The sequence below is a fragment of the Mandrillus leucophaeus genome, unplaced genomic scaffold, assembly GCF_000951045.1.
Source record: "Mandrillus leucophaeus isolate KB7577 unplaced genomic scaffold, Mleu.le_1.0 Scaffold414, whole genome shotgun sequence".
Lineage (NCBI taxonomy): Eukaryota > Metazoa > Chordata > Mammalia > Primates > Cercopithecidae > Mandrillus > Mandrillus leucophaeus.
The window spans coordinates 891210-907607 of NW_012104410.1; the positions used below are offsets into that span (position 1 = coordinate 891210).

Here is a 16398-nt window from a genome sequence, read left to right on the forward strand (position 1 = left end):
ATGGTGCCTCATGCCTGTAGAAAGTTTTTTCTACAAAAACTTAGCGGGTATAGTGGTGCATGCCTATAGTCCCAGCTACTTGGGAGGCTGAGATGGGAGGACACCTGAGCCCAGGAAGTCAAGGCTGCAGTGAGCCATGACCGTGCCACTGCACTCCAGCCTGGGAAACAGAAGGACACCCTGTCTCAAAAAGAAAAAAAAAAAACAAAACAAAAACAACCAGAGGTAAGAAAATTCTGTTTCTTCACCAACACAATCCACCCCTAGAATCTCAGAAGCATCCCAACCCAAGCACAGCCTTGGTCTCTACCAAGTTGAGTTTGTGTGTTTTGGGGTGGGACCGCCATCATTCCTCTGAATCAGAACTTAAATCACCATCACTGGGCAAAAACAACAAACTCTAGAGAAACTAGTGTTTCTGGATGGCACACAGCCAGCTCTCCCAGACCAGATTCATGCATTACTTCCATGTCTGCTCTGAATACCTACTTTGTGCCAGGTGTGGGATTACATACTGGGGAAAGAAAAAGGAGACCCTGGCCCTTGCCTTCAAGACACTCAGGACACTCCTGTCTGAACCTTGGCTGCATATTGGTAGCATGGAGAGATTCTGTTGTAGACTGGTAGCAGGATGCCCCTCGCACCTCACAAATCAAAACATCCTGAAGTGCAGCTGAGACCCTTGTGTTTTTTTAAACCTCCATAGGTTAATTCTGATTCATAGGCAAGGTTGTAAGCCACTGATCTCTAGATCAGTGCTGTCCAACAGAACTTTCTGTGATAATGGAAATGTTCAATTTCTGTGTCATCCAATCAGCAGTCACTAGCCATGTGTGGCTACTGAGCACTTGAAATATGAACTGAAGAATTGAATTTTTTTCCTTAATTTTAATCACTTTGAACTAAAACAGCCACACATGGCTAGTGGCTACTGTATTGGTCTACAGAAGTCTAGATGACACCAAATTATTTCAGTTTGGCTTTAGAATAATTCTCACAATGCTGTTTTGTAGCAGCCAAAGGCTCCATTCTCTTCCACTCAGAAAAAAACAATGAACTTCCTTTCCCTGAGGACACTCTCATTTGCACTGAAGAAACTGCTCTAGAATGAATTGAAGGGTAAAAGCCAGTCTGGTGAGAGTTAAGTCTGATCAGCTACCTAAGCCCCTAGACCAACTTCCAATCCTCAGAGTGGAAAAAAGGCACTCCTAAGTACCCTATTTGTTTACCGTTGACATTGGTTGGGGACAAAAAAAGCAGTGACATGTCTTTGTGTGCCTGTTATAGACTGAATTATGCCCCTGGCCCCGCCCAATCTGTATGTTGAAGCCCCAGTACGACTATATTTGGATATAGGGCCTTTAAACAGGCACCTAAGGTTAAATTGGGTAATAAGGAGGGGGCTCATCCGGTATGACTGGTGTCCTTCTAAGAAGAGAAACACCAGGGAGGTACATGCTCAGAAAAGGCTATGGGAGGACACAGCAAGAAGGCAGCAATCTGCAAGCTAAGGAGAGGCCTCAGGAAAGATCAAATCATCTTGATCCTGGACTTACAAGCTCCAGAACTGTGAGAAAAGAAATTTCTGTTGTTTTAAGCCACCCAGTCTGTGGTAGTTTTGTTATGGCAGCCCTAGCAGCAGAATATAGTGCCCTCAGGAAAAGGCAGGCCCAGGACCTTCATCAACCTCTCCCACAAGATGCACCCCAGGAATTGAAAGCAACAGCCCCACAAGGACCCAGACCCAGCAGTGACTATGCCATACCCAGGCCTTCAAGTCATTCTGGTCACTACTGTTCAAGTGCCTCTGTGTACTACCCAATCCTATCCCACTATCTCATCACCTAGAGACCCCAACTCTAGGCTTTCAACCAGACCTGCTATACCCCAGATGTCCTCCCTATAGACTCATCCCCTCCCTTCCCATCCGTTTCCCCACTGCACCCACACTGCCTCCTACATGGTTTGCCCCTTCATCTCCTTCTATGGGTTTCTACCTATCGTTGGGTATTTTCAGTGTGTGTGTTCTGTGTATCTCACTTCCCCCACTACACTTTAAATTCTCAAAGATTATTCTAGCACCCAAGGCCCTTCACAAGCTAGCTTCAATCTACCTCTTCGTCTTTTTCTCCCAACTGGGCCAAGCCAATAGGAATCTACTTGTATGTTAGTTAATATTAAGTGTCAACCTGATTAAAGGATGCAAAGTATTGTTTCTGGGTGTTTCTGGGTGTTGCCAGAAGAGATTAACATTTGAGTTAGTAGACTGGGAGAGGAAGACCCACCCACAGAAAAACCCACCCAGAATGTGGGTGGACACCATCCAATTGGCTGCTAAGGCGGCTAGAAAAAGCGGGCAGAAAAAAGGTGAAAGAAGCTGACTTGCTGAGTCTTCCAGCCCTCATCTTTCTCCCATGCTGGATGCTTCCTGCCCTCACACATTAGATCTAAGTTCTTCAGCTTTTGGACTCTTGGACTTATACCAGTAGTTTGCCAGGGGCTCTTGGGCCTTAGGCCACAGACAGAAGGCTGCACTGTCAGCTTATCTCCTTTTGAGGATTTGGGACTTGGACTGAGCCACTACTGACTTCCTTGCTCCTCAACTTGCAGACGGCCTACTGTAGGACTTCACCCTGGGTGAGTCAATCATTAATAAACTCTTTTTCATACATACATGTATCATTAGTTCTGTCTCTCTAGACCCTAATACAACTTGCCACCCCTTGAACATAACAATGCTGTTCTCTAAGTTATCCAAAACTTTCCCAGTCTTAAGGCTACCTGAAATGCCGCCTCCTCCAGAGAGCTTTCCTTGATTATCTCAGCTTAATATATAATGAAATGATGGCTTCTATCTCTGTGCAGTTATTCCACAGTACCTAATCCAGTGCTCTGCAACATGGGACACTCACTACATAGCACTGACCAAAAAAAACAGAAGGAAAGGAGTCTACGGCCTGTGGAGGTTCAATACTGTAATGCAACTCTGACGCTAACTACAGGAAGTTAGTGCATACCCTATGGGTTTAAGGGCATAGTCCCCAACAAGACTGCTCTCACTTCAGATGTCAGCTACAAGCTCAAGGATCCCCAGACCACCTGCACTTCTGACCAACTGGCTATAAATTCAGGAGTTTCCACAACCCATCCCCCACCACCCTGAGGTTGCAGAATTTCCTAGAATGACTCACAGAACTCAGGAAAATGCTATACTTATGATTATAATTCTATCACAATAGATACAAATCAGAACCAGCCAAATGAAGACAAATATATGGTAGAGTCCAGGAGTGTCCAGGCACAGATGTGTGCCCTCTGCTCATAGAAACAGGACACCCCTGCACATCCCTCAGCACATCCATGTGTTCACCAGCCAGGAAGCTGACCAAAACCTCAGTATCAGAAGTTTTTATATATAGAGTTTTACCATAGGTATAATGTGGTTAAAATCATGGGCATGTGGCGGAACTCAATCTCTAGCCCCTCTCCCCTCCCTGGGGATCAAACTGATATCATCCAGCTCAAAGTCCCAGCCCTATAACTGTATGGTTGGTCATTCTGGCATGGTCAGCCTCTATCCTCAGTCAGATCTTACCATAAACTCAGGTGTGGTCTGAGATCAAATTTCAATATAAAATTAGGTGTGGCCTAAGGTCAAATCTCAACATAAATTCAGGTGTAGTTTCAGGGACCCGCCACGAAAAACAAAGATACTCCTATCACTTGGGAAATTCTAAGAATTTAGGGTCTTCTTCTCAGGAACTGAAGACAAAGGCCAAATTATTTATTATACAATGAAGTAGGGGAGGATTTATATGAAAAATCTTATTAATTTTGGAAGCTGGAAATTACCTGTGTCCCAGGAGATGGGAAGTAGACCATGTGTTCCTCATTAAGGTGGTCTCAAGACCTGCTCTGCTTCCAACTTGGTTCACTTTCCCAGCCCTTACCAAACAAAGGGGCACCCAATCAACCATTCAGCAGACATAAAAAATGAGCTGGATCCCAGGTTCCCATCTGCCCCATCATCTGTTTCTCGCAGTGTCCACGGTATCATATAAGATCCCAACAGACACTTAACAGAGACCCTGCAGGTTTGGTAAGGCAATTAGAGATCTACCAAATCCAGCCAGGCACCAGCCCTTTGGGAGGCCAAGGCAGGTGGATCACTTGAAGTCAGGAGTTTGAGACCAGCCTAGCCAGCATGGTGAAACCCTGTCTTTACTAAAAATACAAAAATTAGCCAGGTGTGGTGGCGCATGCCTGTAATTCCAGCTACTCAGGAGGCTGAGGCAAGAGAATCACTTGAACCCGGAAGGCAGATGTTGCAGTGAGCTGAGATCACACCACTGCACTCCAGCCTGGACAATAGAATGAGATTCCATCTCAAAAAAAAAAAAAAGAGAGAGAGATCTACTACATCCTTCTCCCAGCTACCCAAGAGAACCCCTTGCCAACAATGAAGAGGTAAGAGGGGGGAAATCTAAATGACTATCTTCCCCCTCTAGCATGCAAGAGGGGGAAGAAAGTAACGAGACAAAAGGCTTTAGGAGCTTTTAATGCTTAGAGTGAAAAAAAAATCACAGGCTAGGTTTTTCATAGTCATTGATCCATCTCTGACAAGGCAAGAATTCTCCCCTCACCCTGGCCACAGGTAGAAGAACAGACTCTCCCCTAGCAAGGTATCCAGAATGGAGAGGGGCTACCCTTGTAGTGCAGTGCTGTGAATCCCCAACCCAGAGGCAAGAAAGCAAGAAGACTACGTAATAAGCACCCACATGCCAGGCCCATGCAAGGCACTTCCAAGTGTTATCTCAGTTAATCCTCATACCAACCCCATAAGGTAGGCATCCCCATTTTACACATGAGGACCCTGAGGCTTAAAGTGGTTTATCAATTTGTCCATCAAAAAGTTCCAAGTCTCAAAGCTGGGATGAAAAGCCAGGTCTTCTGACTTTCACTCTGCCACACTGGATTTTTCCTCTGATCCAGCTGCAGCTTCCCACAAGAAGTTCACTCTTAATTTCATGTCCCATGCTTTGTCTTGGTCCCTGTGAGGAAAGGGGTAAGCTGAAGGTAGCTGTTCTATAAGGATAGGTAGGTGTCCTGGCAAGGTACTTCCATGGAAATAGTAAATGTGACCTTGGAAGTTACTGTCTAGGGCACTCTCAGCTGAATAGTCTCCCGAGGAAACACTGAGGTAGAGCAGTCTGCAAGTGCAAAAGCACACCTTCTGCGGATTCCCTACAAAGTGGGGTCCCCTGAAAGGGGCAATGTTCAAAGGTAAAGAAAGCAGGAATCAGGAGGGCAAACAGGAGTAGTGTCAAAACTGCCATGGCAGGTTGGAAGACAGTTCAACAGATCAAAGAATACATTTCCCAGCGACCAGGGAGCACAGAAGGACCTTTTGCTCCAGTCCAGGAGATGTGTTGTCACCTGTTTGGCCAAGAATGACTTCGAGGTCTTGAACATGTCCCATACAAGGCCCCAGGGGCACTCATTTCAACAGCAGTGGCAGCAGCCCCAGCTCTTTCAATCTTTCCTTGGCCGCTGCCTCCCAGCCCTTGTTGGCCTGTGGGTTACGGGGAGAGAGACGCAGGAGCCCCTCCACCTGGACCTCTGGCATCAGGCCTGCCAGAGCCCGTCGTGCCCGCTGCTCTGCCAGTCGCCCAACTCCCACCACCAGCCGCACCCCCAGCAGCTGCACCTGCCGGCAGAGGGCTGCATCACAGATCCGAAGAAGCTGTTCTCGCTGCTTGGGAGGCAGCTCAGCAGGGGTGAGGTTGCGCCCGCTGGGAGCCAGGAAAAGCAGAGGGCATAGATTGTGGACAAAACAGTGATGGAAGAAGACCTCAGGCTGTCCACAGAGGTTCCGGAAAAAGCCCCAGAATCGGGCACCACTCACTTCTGACTGTGGACACTCCAGTCCCAGCACTGGTCGTTTAGGATGCTCTTGGGGAGGGGTCAGCACAGGCCCCCCAATGCCCAACCAGTCCCGGACCATGCTTACTTCCCCAAAGGGCACCTGCGAGGAAGGAGAGAGACATGAAAGGCTTCAAACTGGAGACCTGAGGCCCGGGCTCTGGACCGACTGACTTCTTTATACCTTCCATGAGAATCCAGCCTGCACCCCCCACCCCACCTTCAACCAAAGGCCTGAGACAAGATTCTTGGCCCTATGGTTTGAACCTGTCCATCTTTTTCCATTTCTTCATTGTGAACTGTGGCCCAGAAGAATCTGTTTGCCTCTAGCCCAAATAGTCTTTGGGACCAAGTACAGGGACTACACGGAGATATCTAGCCCTACACAGGGTTTGATGGTTAGTACTGGGGACAGACAGATGGCCTGAGACAGAAAGGCAGCCAGGGTTAAAGGAGGCACAAGGACAGGCTGATCACTGCTCTCTGGGTGCCCTCCCAGTCCCAAGCCTCAGGCTGTCATTTCCATCAATCATCATTGATCACCTTTCATCACCCAGTTGGGGTCAATAAAAGCGATTGAGCCTTCTGCCCTGAAGCCTCTTGCCCTCCCCCAACTGCCAAGCACCCCCACTGAGGGGCAGTCACTCATCCTGAGCTCTGAAAGAAAAGCGGGCAGGCACTGGAGCCAGGCTCTGTTTTGAACCTCGCCTTAGCTAGGAAACAGAACCCAGGTTCCCAGAACACCCTGCATCTCTTACATACCCACCCCTGTCAACCAGTCTCTTCTGAGGACCCAGCAGTCCTAGTCCCTCTTCTGACCCCAACCACACTCCAGGGACAGGGGAGATCCAGTAAAGGAAGGATGGGGCTGGTGGAAGGAAGGGCTCTCAGAGACAATTAGTGGCCAGCTCACAGGGAAAACGAAACTACCATTAATGTGCTTGGTTAATTACGGGCAGAGACGCTGGGAGAGGGCCTCAGACCACAGGAGCCAGTATGTGTGTTGAGAGAGAATGGGGCGAGGGGACCTACACACATCTACAGCCATGCACATGCTCCTTTTCTTCGCAGCACACCCAGCCAAGCATCCACCTAGAGCCCCCCACTCCACCCACTGAGGAAGCCAAACCCTTTACCCCAGTCTGGGCCATGCCAAAAGGTCCAGGGTTCATGCCCAGGAAGAGCACTTCCTTGGGGCCCTGGCAGTAGCGAGTCACGTAGTTGCGATGTGGCTCCCATGCATACTCCAAGGGATTGTAGATGACGCCCACAGACTCCGAAAACTGCAGCTGGCTCAGCTCAGCACTGAGCCGAAGCTCCTCCTCCAGGAAGCTCTCAGCCAAGCTTCCAGGGCAGGGCTGGGGCTCCATCAGGGCACCTGCAGGCTCATGGATGGACCCCAGCAGGAAAGCCTGGGGCATATGGCCATGCCGCTGTCACCTGGGAAAAGAGATGGACAGAGGCCCCATCATCCCTCAGCCACAAAGTAGGAGGGATCCATGGTTGCCAGGGCCCCCACTACCATTTCCTGGGCTCAGAAGGGACCCTAAGAGACCATGTCAGTCATCTACCAACCACCAAGTAGGACTGAACTCATCTCAATTCACGGTAATGAAGGGCCCATTCCCTCCCCACTTCCAGTATCTGTCCTCTTCACATGGCACCTGGTGAGGATAAGCCACAGCCACCAAACATCTCCCACTCTAAATCTCCTTTCCATCAGGCATAGGTCTGAGTCACTAGTTCCTGGGCTATGCCGAGCACATAGTAGGTTTTCAATAAACATTTACTGGTGGCATCCTTTCAGCACCTTTAATGTCATCCTAAAAAAGAAAAGCCCAGCCAGAATGAACTGTGTTCTGGAAAGCACGGTGCTGAAGAATGAAATGCAAGTGCACAGCCATAGCCCAGAGACCTGGGAAGGCTAATTACAATAGCTTCCAGGTGGTAAGCGATTACTCTGCGCCAGGTACACCTCATTGATCCTCACAACAATCCCATGAGGTGGGTATTACTGCTCCCCTGTTATAAGTGAGGACACTGAGGCTTAGCAAGATTAAGCAACTTGCCCAAGGTCTTGCAGTTAGTAAGAAATAAAGCTGGGATTTGATTGAGCCCAATCTCTCTGGCTCAAGGCTATGCTTTAACCACCCACACCATCTTGCCTTAGATGGTTTGATCAGCCACCCTGCCAATTCTACAACCCCCTAACCCCAACCTGGCTTCTTTCCCACATTCAGGAATACCTAGTAGGATGATTACAGACCCCTCATAGAATCTTACAAGCTACGCAACCATGGCCAGAGCTTCAGGTTTCTGCCTTCAAATACAAAGAATAATAATATCCACTTAATAATGTTGACATAAGGAAGGCCAGGCACAGTGGCTCATGCCTGTAATCCTAGCACTTTGGGAGGCCAAGGCGGGTGGATCACCTTAGGTCAGGAGTTCAAAACCGGCCTGTCCAACATGGAGAAACCCCATCTCTACTAAAAAATACAAAAATTAGCTGGGCGTGCCGGGCAAGGTGGCTCACGCCTGTAATCCCAGCACTTTGAGAGGCCGAGGTGGGTGGATCATCTGAGGTCGGGAGTTGGAGACCAGCCTGACCAAAATGGAGAAACCCCACCTCTACTAAAAATACAAATTAGTCGGGCTTGGTCACGCACGCTTGTAATCCCAGCTGCTTGGGAGGCTGAGGCAGAATCATTTGAACGCGAAAGGTGGAGGTTGCAGTGAGCCGAGATCGCGCCATTGCACTCCAGCCTGGGCAACAAGAGCGAAACTCTGTCTCAAAAAAATAAAATAGCTGGGCATTGTGGTGGGCGCCTGTTATCCCAGCTACTCAGAAAGCTGAGGCACGGAGAATTGCTTGAACCCGGGAGGTGGAGGTTGCAGTGAGCCGAGATCGCGCCACTGCACTCAAGCCTGGGCAAAAGAGCAAGACTCTGTCTCAAAAAAAAAAAAAAAAAATTTGCCAGGTGCAGCAGCTCACGCCTGTAATCCCAGCACTTTGGGAGGCTGAGGCAGGTGAATCACGAGGTCAGGAGTTCAAAATCAACCTGGCCAACATGGTGAAACCCCGTCTCTACTAAAAATACAAAAATTAGCTGGGCATGGTGGCACATGCCTGTAATTCCAGCTACTCGGGAGGCTGAGGCAGGAGAATTGCTTGAACCAAAACCTGGGAGGCAGAGGTTGCAGTGAGTCGAGATCATGACACTGCACTCCAGCCTGGGCTACAGAGGGAGACTCTGTCTCAAAACAAACAAACAGACATAAGGATAGAATGAGATGTTATGTTTAGGTGAAGAGAGAAAAGGAAGAAATGGGAGAGGAAGAAGAAAGGGAAGAGAGAAAGCAGGTGGGAGGAAGGAGAAGGGAGGGGCAGGGGTGGAAGGAGAGGAGACAGCAAGCTTCGTAAACTGCAAAGGCCATTCCTTCGCTCCACTCCCATTCAAACCCAGTGTTCCAACCTGACCATTCTACTTACATTTTCAAAATGCCTTTCCTACCTCGGCTCCCAAAACTTTGCATACACCATTTCTACAATCCAACTAAATACACTCCTGAAGTCAACCAGGACATCATCCAACAGTCATCCAGTCAACTAGGACTGTGATTCCCCAACCTGCCCACATATCCAAATCACTCCCATCCTTCAAAATGCAGCTCAAACCATCCCTTTGATAAAGTCTTCCCTCCTCAGAACAGTGCAGTATTTGCCATAGTGTCCCACCCCCACCCCCAACACAAGTAGGTCCCGTGTAAGGCCTGGGAATCTGTGTTTTGTTTTGAGACAGTCTCACTCTGTCACCCAGGCTGGAGTGCAGTGGCGTGACCTCAGCTCACTGCAGCCTCTGCCTCCCAGGTTCAAGTGATTCTCCCACCTCAGCCTCCTGGGTACTGGGATTACAGGCGCGTGCCACCACACCCAGCTAATTTTCATATTTTAAGTAGAGACTGGGTTTCACCATGTTGGTCAGGTTGGTCTCGAACTCCTGACCTCGTGATCTGCCCACCTCAGCCTCCCAAAGTGCTGGGATTACAAACGTGAGTTACCGTGCCCAGCCTGGGAATCTGTATTTTAGACAAGCTTCCCAGGGTGATTCTGATGGTTGGTGAAGGCTGAGAACCACTGTGTAGCACCATGGTTACCATCGTCTTAATGAATTCCTTTTGCCTCCCCAGCTAAACTTGGGCAGATCAAGAGCCAGGCCCTGTTCAATCTCCCTCCATAAGCCCAAGGTCCTGGCCCTTATTAGGCACTCAACAAACACCTGCTCAGCAATGTCCATCTTCTTTTTCACTTTTGTTTAAAACTACCTTCTATGCCGGGCACAGTGGCTCATGCCTGTAATCCCAGCACTTTGGGAGGCCAAGGCAGAAGAACTGCTTGAGGCCAGGAGTTCAAGACCAGCCTGGCTGACATAGTGAGACCCCATCTCTAAAAAATAAAAATAAACACCTTTTACCAAGGAGGCACTCCTGATGGATCCCTCTCCACTTCTATATCCTGAGTTCACTCAAGGCTCAGCTGCCCACTCTGCACTCTGCTTGTTTTCCAGGCCCTGGGTCTGTGGCCATCATATCTGCGTCTCCCATGCGACAAGAACCATTGTCATTCCTTCTTCTCAACTTTCTGCCTGGGTCATCTGTGACCTCTTCTCCAAGATGAGAACTCAAGGTTGACACAACAGCTTGATAAACCTCTTTTCTCACCCTAGCCTAGAGGAAGTGGGAAAGAAAAAAAAAATCAGAGGCCCAACTTAAGAAGTCCTTCCCTGACTGATCTCAGTAGTTTTTAACTGATCGGTTGTCCAGGTGGCTACCCAGGACAAACTGGGCTCATACAAAAGCTGAGAAGGGTGCTGTGGAGAACGCCAGTGTTTCAGAGGACCTTGCTTTGCATCTCCCCATGCAATACCAACATTAGCAGATTAGCTGCTCTAGCTCTAGAATCTCAAGAGAAGTCTTGAGCCTACCTTTGACGTTTAGACACCTGTGTTGGAAACAGAAAGGCTGGGGAAAAGAGTGACAAGACACTACTTTCATTGTTCCATAACTTCAAAGCCTGATCTCATAGCAAGAACCACAGGCTGGAAGGCAATTGATTTGAATTCTACTCCTGTTTCATCTCTAAGAAGGTTCTCTTGAGCAACTCATTTAACTCTCTTCTCTATGAAAATCACATATTCCATCCAGCCTACCACCTGTTAACTCACTTATTTTTTTCAATACTTATGAGTCTCTTACATGACAGGCACTACAGCAGTCTCTTGGTGAGGAAGAAATCCAAAATAAGTAAAATGTAGCCAGGCTTTCCGTAAGCTCATAAACTGCTGTGAGGGCAGATAAACAACTAACTGTAATACAGTGTGATGTGAGCTTTAAAACCCGGAACAAAACACTAGAAGAATTCAAAGAAAGAACCTGTAAGTTCTACCCAAAGTCGCCCCAAGAGCCAGAGGCTTAAGAAATGTAGACATTTTATAAAATACAGTGTCATATTACATTAAGCACAAAGGCAGTGGAGTTGGACCCAGCGATAAGGCTGACCACCAAGGCCAGACTTCAGACTGATGTCAGACTTCTCTGACATCAAATCCGGGAAGTGAGGAAGGAATCCAAGACACATATGCACTCCCCTGTCCCTTGGAGCGGAGTCCAAGGGACAATAAGAAATACCCTTAAACTAAATAATAATAATAAAGCATAGGCTGGGCGCGGTGGCTCACGCCTGTAATCCCAGCACTTTGGGAGGCCCAGGCGGGCGGATCACGAGGTCAAGAGTTCGAGACCAGCCTAACCAACATGGTGAAACCCCGTCTCTACTAAAAATACAAAAATTAGCCAGGCATGGTGGCGCGCGCCTGTAATTCCAGCTACTCAGGAGGCTGAGGCAGGAGAATCGCTTGAACCCGGGAGCCGGAGGTTGCAATGCGAGCCGAGATCGCGCCATTGCACTCCAGCCTGGAAGACAGAGCAAGACTCCGTCTCGGAAAAATAAATAACTAATAATAAAGCATAAATTCAAAAAGACCATTTCATCTGGTTCGAAGGGGCCGACTACTAAGGCACCATACAAAACCTCCGGGGGCGCCCGCTGGCTCTGGACGACAGGAAAGCCTTGATCCTGCAGACCTCCCAGGCGGTTCATAGGCTGGGCTCTCCCTGCACCGAGTCTAACCCCATACGGAGAGACGGACCCCAAAACATAGAAATCCTGACTACCCTCTCGGCTCAGCCCCGACGACCCTGGGAGTCCTCAACTTTCCCCCACAGTCCGAGGTTCCCAGCCCTCTACTTCCTCACCTGGTCCAGCTCCCCATCTCGTTTCCGGTTCCTTTCCCCCGCAAACCCAACCCCCGGGGCTAAGGACAGTGGGAGTCGTAGTCTACATTGTTTAGGGAAGGAGATTGGCGTGCCCGCGGCCACTTCCGCCGGAAATGCTCAATCCCGGAAGGCGCGCTAAATTAGCTCTAAACATCGCTGGGAATTGTAGTTTAATCTTTCCATCAGAGTTAAATCAGGAAGTCTTGAGAAGCGAAAGGTCAGAGCCTGTGTAAGTACCTAGGAAATCCTGAGTTCTATCCCTAAAGGGCATCGCCCTTCCAAAAGTTCATTCACATTTTTCCCAAAGGGATTACAAATCAGGATGCTTCAACCATCCCCAATCCCTCATCCACTTGAGGTATTAACAATACCTAAAGACCATTTCTAGGCCCCCTGCCACCCTGGGTATCAGAGACCTCTCCTCTGCAGCCTGCCATTACTGTATATAGAACATCCACGAAGACATTTCTGGTAGCTCCTAACAACTCTTTAGCAAGGAGCATCCCCCATTACTGTCCAAGCCCATCTCCAGAGTGTCACCATTTTGACTTCTTTCTCTGTCTTGCCATCTGCCCAACCCTATAACCTCAGTATTAGCCAAGAGTTTTCCAGAGAAACAGAACTAACAGGATATCTATCTGTATGAGGAGATTTACTCCAAGAATTGGCTCACAGGATTGTGGAAGCCATGAAGTCCCACAGTCTCCTGCTCTGCTGTCTATAAACTGAAGAACCAGAAAAACAGGTGGTATAATTCAGGAAAGTCCAAAGCAGGGGAGGGGGCTCACTGCTAAGTCCCAGAGCATGAAGGACGAAGAACCAGGAACTCCAATGATGTCCAAAGGCAGGTAAAATAGATGTCCCAGCTCACCAAGAAAGAGAATTTGCCTTCTTTCACCCTTTTGTTCTACTGGGTCCCCAAGGGATTGAATGGTTCCCACCCACATCAATGAGGGTGATCTTCTTAACTCAGTCTACCAATTCAAATGCGAATCTCTTCCAGAAACACTCCACAGACATATCCAGAAATAATGTTTTTCTGGCTATCTGGGTGTCCCTTAGCCCACTCAAGTAGACACATAAAGTTAGCTACCACTCTTCCTTCCAAATCTTCTCCCTCAAATACTTTGTCCAAAGTATTTGGACTTTCTAGGAAGAGTGATCAATCCTAATCCCATGGCTGCACCTAACAGTCCATTCCCCCCCATTCCCCTCCCATTCCCCCCCATTCCCCCATCCCAATATCTATATCCAAATCTGTCCTATTCCTAGTTTTGTTCTTATGCTCTGTCTGGGTCTGGTTCTGTGTCCTGACTCTAAAACTTTCATTAGACTGGGAACCCCCTAAGGTTAGTTATCTTCTATATTCCTTCCACCCCACACTCTCCACACACCTTAGCACAGCCAAGGCTCTAATCACAGAAGCAAGGTCTCCCTGTGAGTGGTAGAGAAGGAGAACTATAAACCCCAGAACAGGAAGAAGTGAGAGAAAAAGGATGCTACCCCCTTCCCAGGACTTGTCTGATCTCCTATCAACAAAAACTTAATGGGTGCCGTAGGAGCTTCAGGGAGCTGTGAGCAGTGACCTTCTGACATCAAGGGTGAGAAACTACCCTGACCCTTGCAAGACTTTGGAAATGGAATTAATCATCCACCTCATGAAGCCCCTAATTTTCTGAGCTTTAATTTTTACCAGATCCTCTCCCTGTCTATGTCTCTCTCTGCCTATGTTATTTGCCCCTCTCTACTTATGTAAATTTGTCTCTATTTCTAGTCTCTTGTGTAGCTTTCTCACTGTATCTGTGTGTCTCTCTCTCCCTCTGTGAACATCTCCCTGTTTCTGCTTCTTACTCTAGAATGACTGGAATAAGAGGATCTGAGCTTCTAGAAAAAGTTCCCCCATCTCTGTGTATCTATGTATTTCTGTGTTTCTGACCAAAAATAAAGTGAGGGGACCTCATTGTGGTGTCATCCCGTTGCTTAAAAATTCCAGGATCTCCACCATCCCTTGGACAACCCTCCTGCCCACCCCTGACCCCTCTGTCGTTTGCGTGCCCAGCACTTCTGTTCTAGTTTGTCATCTTGCAACCCCTCCACATTCAAAGTCAGCTTCTGGCAGAACAGTAATGAGTGAAATGAGTAACAGGCAAGCAGAAATCCCCCAGGACCTCCACCCGATTTCAACTTCCTAGAAGACTTGAATAACTGTTTCTTTCCCTATAAGCCCATCCACCCCAGGGAACCCAGAGATAGGAAGTCCAGATATAAGGAGAAACTGAGGCTTAGGCAGCCCACAGTGAGTCCCTATAGCTAATGCCAGAGGGGCCTGGGGCGTTCTCTGTCTGTAGTCCATGCATGCTATTCCTCCCCACCCAGTGAGTCACTCCCAGGAAAGATGGAGGTGAGGCGCTCTCCTGAAGTAGGGGTGCTTAGAAACAGAGACCCTGAGGCTTTCAAGAGATAGAGCCCAAGAGATGAAACATGGGCTTGGGTGCAGCTCTCCCAACCAGTGTCTTCCATTTATTAGTCTTCATGTCTTCTGGGAAGTCTTCAGGAGGCTGCTGACCATGATTTATGGGTAAAGCCTTGTTGGGCAGGAACAGAAGATGACCCAGATTATCGCCTGGGTAAGAGCCTAGAGAGTTGAGGCACCGGGCCTGGGGCAGTGCTCCCTGCATACCCACCAGCCAGCAACTCTGTTCTGAGCCCAGGAGGGAAGGGGTTAACCTGCTCACTTGTTTTCCTTAGATTTCCTTGGGCTGCTGGAGCTGTGTTGGGCCATGAGCGCCATCTATCGGCCTCTTCGGGTCCTAGCTCCGACTCTGCTCACTTGGGCTTCTAGGCGGATCTTTCAGCCTTTCCCTTGCCTCCCCTCTTCTCAACGGGGAAGGGCTGTCTAGCTGCAGGGCCTCCCACTGCAGAAAACAAAGGTCCGGAACTGGAGAAGGTGAAGGCCATGTTTCCCCCTTCCTAGATACGGAGTGTCACCCTGCTCAACTCTCACTCACTGTCTCTGACCTGGGGAGCCCCAAAGGGGGATCTGGTGTTTAACTGTCAGTGTAGCCACCTTCCCCACTTTCACTACACTGGGCCCTGTCTGGATTAGCCCAACAAACATCACAAGAGCATGGGAGAGTGAAGGCAGCATAGCAGAGGCCTCAGGACTGTGGGCTCTGGAATCAGACTGCTGGATTTGAATCCAAGCTGTGCCACTTACTCATGGTGACCTTGGGCATGCTACTTAATTTCTCTGTGCCTCAGTTATCTCAGTTGTAAAATGGGATAATCATTGTAATCTCTATCTTCTTTTGTGATGATTAAATGACTTAATTACATTAAGTGCTTAATATGGAATTTGGGCTCCACAAAGGGTAGTTATTGCTGTTGCACTGCCAGGGTCTCAGGCAGATGCTAGTCTGAGTAGCCAAGATCCAGGCCATGAAGCCCTATCAGACACACAAGCATGGTGGACAAGACTGGGGAGCTTACCCTGTAGATTTCCACAAAGACAGTGACCTGCATGCAGGGTTAGGTTTGGAGTTGGAAGTTCAGGATTGTAAGGAAAGTAACTCTTCAGGTCTCCAAGGTCAGCAGGAGTTGGGATAAGGAGGTCACAGCAAGAAAGAGCCTGAAATAAAGATGTGGGAAGGAAATGCATTATGGAAGAAGCATTAACAGGCCCTTTAAAGTGCCCTGATTTGGGGAAGGGAAAAGGGCTCCTTGATGTGTTAGTTAAGCAAGGGCCACTGCATCCCAAGGACATGTCCTTGGCACACGCACGAAAGTCTCCAGGCTTGATCAGATTCCCTAAACGTCCCCATTCCCTCTGTGGGGACTTAACACTCCATGTCTTTTCCTCAGCCTAGTGAGGAGGGGGACTCACAAGGGGAGAAAACTATCTGCAGGGCCCACAGCCAGAGGAGCTAGGCTGTGAGTTTATCCATTTGTGTCTTTTTTTTTTTTTTTAGACAGGGTTTCACTCTGGAGTGCAGTGGCATGATCATGGCTCACTGCACTCTGCACTCTCGACCTCCCCGGCTCAAGCAATCTTCCCGCCTCAGCCTCTCCAGTAGCCGGGACTACAAGTGCGTACCACCATAGGCTGTGAGTTTATCCATTTGTGTCTTTTTTTTTTTTTTT

The 16398-nt window shown here is 48.6% G+C and overlaps 1 protein-coding gene across 16 annotated transcripts in view; it reads right to left on the bottom strand.

Moving 5' to 3' along the window:
• Positions 1 to 3755: 3755 nt before the first annotated feature.
• The window catches only part of SMUG1 (single-strand-selective monofunctional uracil-DNA glycosylase 1), a 28424-nt gene continuing 15781 nt past the window's right edge, over positions 3756 to 16398 (bottom strand). The window contains exons 1-5 of one of the 16 annotated variants that reach the window (XM_011992614.1): positions 12238 to 12283; positions 11812 to 11895; positions 7059 to 7362; positions 5906 to 6025; positions 4857 to 5051 (exon numbers count right to left, since the gene is read on the bottom strand). In XM_011992614.1, coding sequence (XP_011848004.1) covers positions 4923 to 5051; positions 5906 to 6025; positions 7059 to 7343 — 534 coding nt within the window. In that variant the 5' untranslated portion in view covers positions 7344 to 7362; positions 11812 to 11895; positions 12238 to 12283 and the 3' untranslated portion in view covers positions 4857 to 4922. Of the gene's footprint in view, positions 6026 to 7058; positions 7363 to 10248; positions 10368 to 10397; positions 10651 to 11178; positions 11265 to 11811; positions 11896 to 12008; positions 12286 to 16398 lie in introns of those variants that run through there. The other 15 variants (XM_011992616.1, XM_011992612.1, XM_011992611.1 and 12 more) reach the window with 15 other exon arrangements.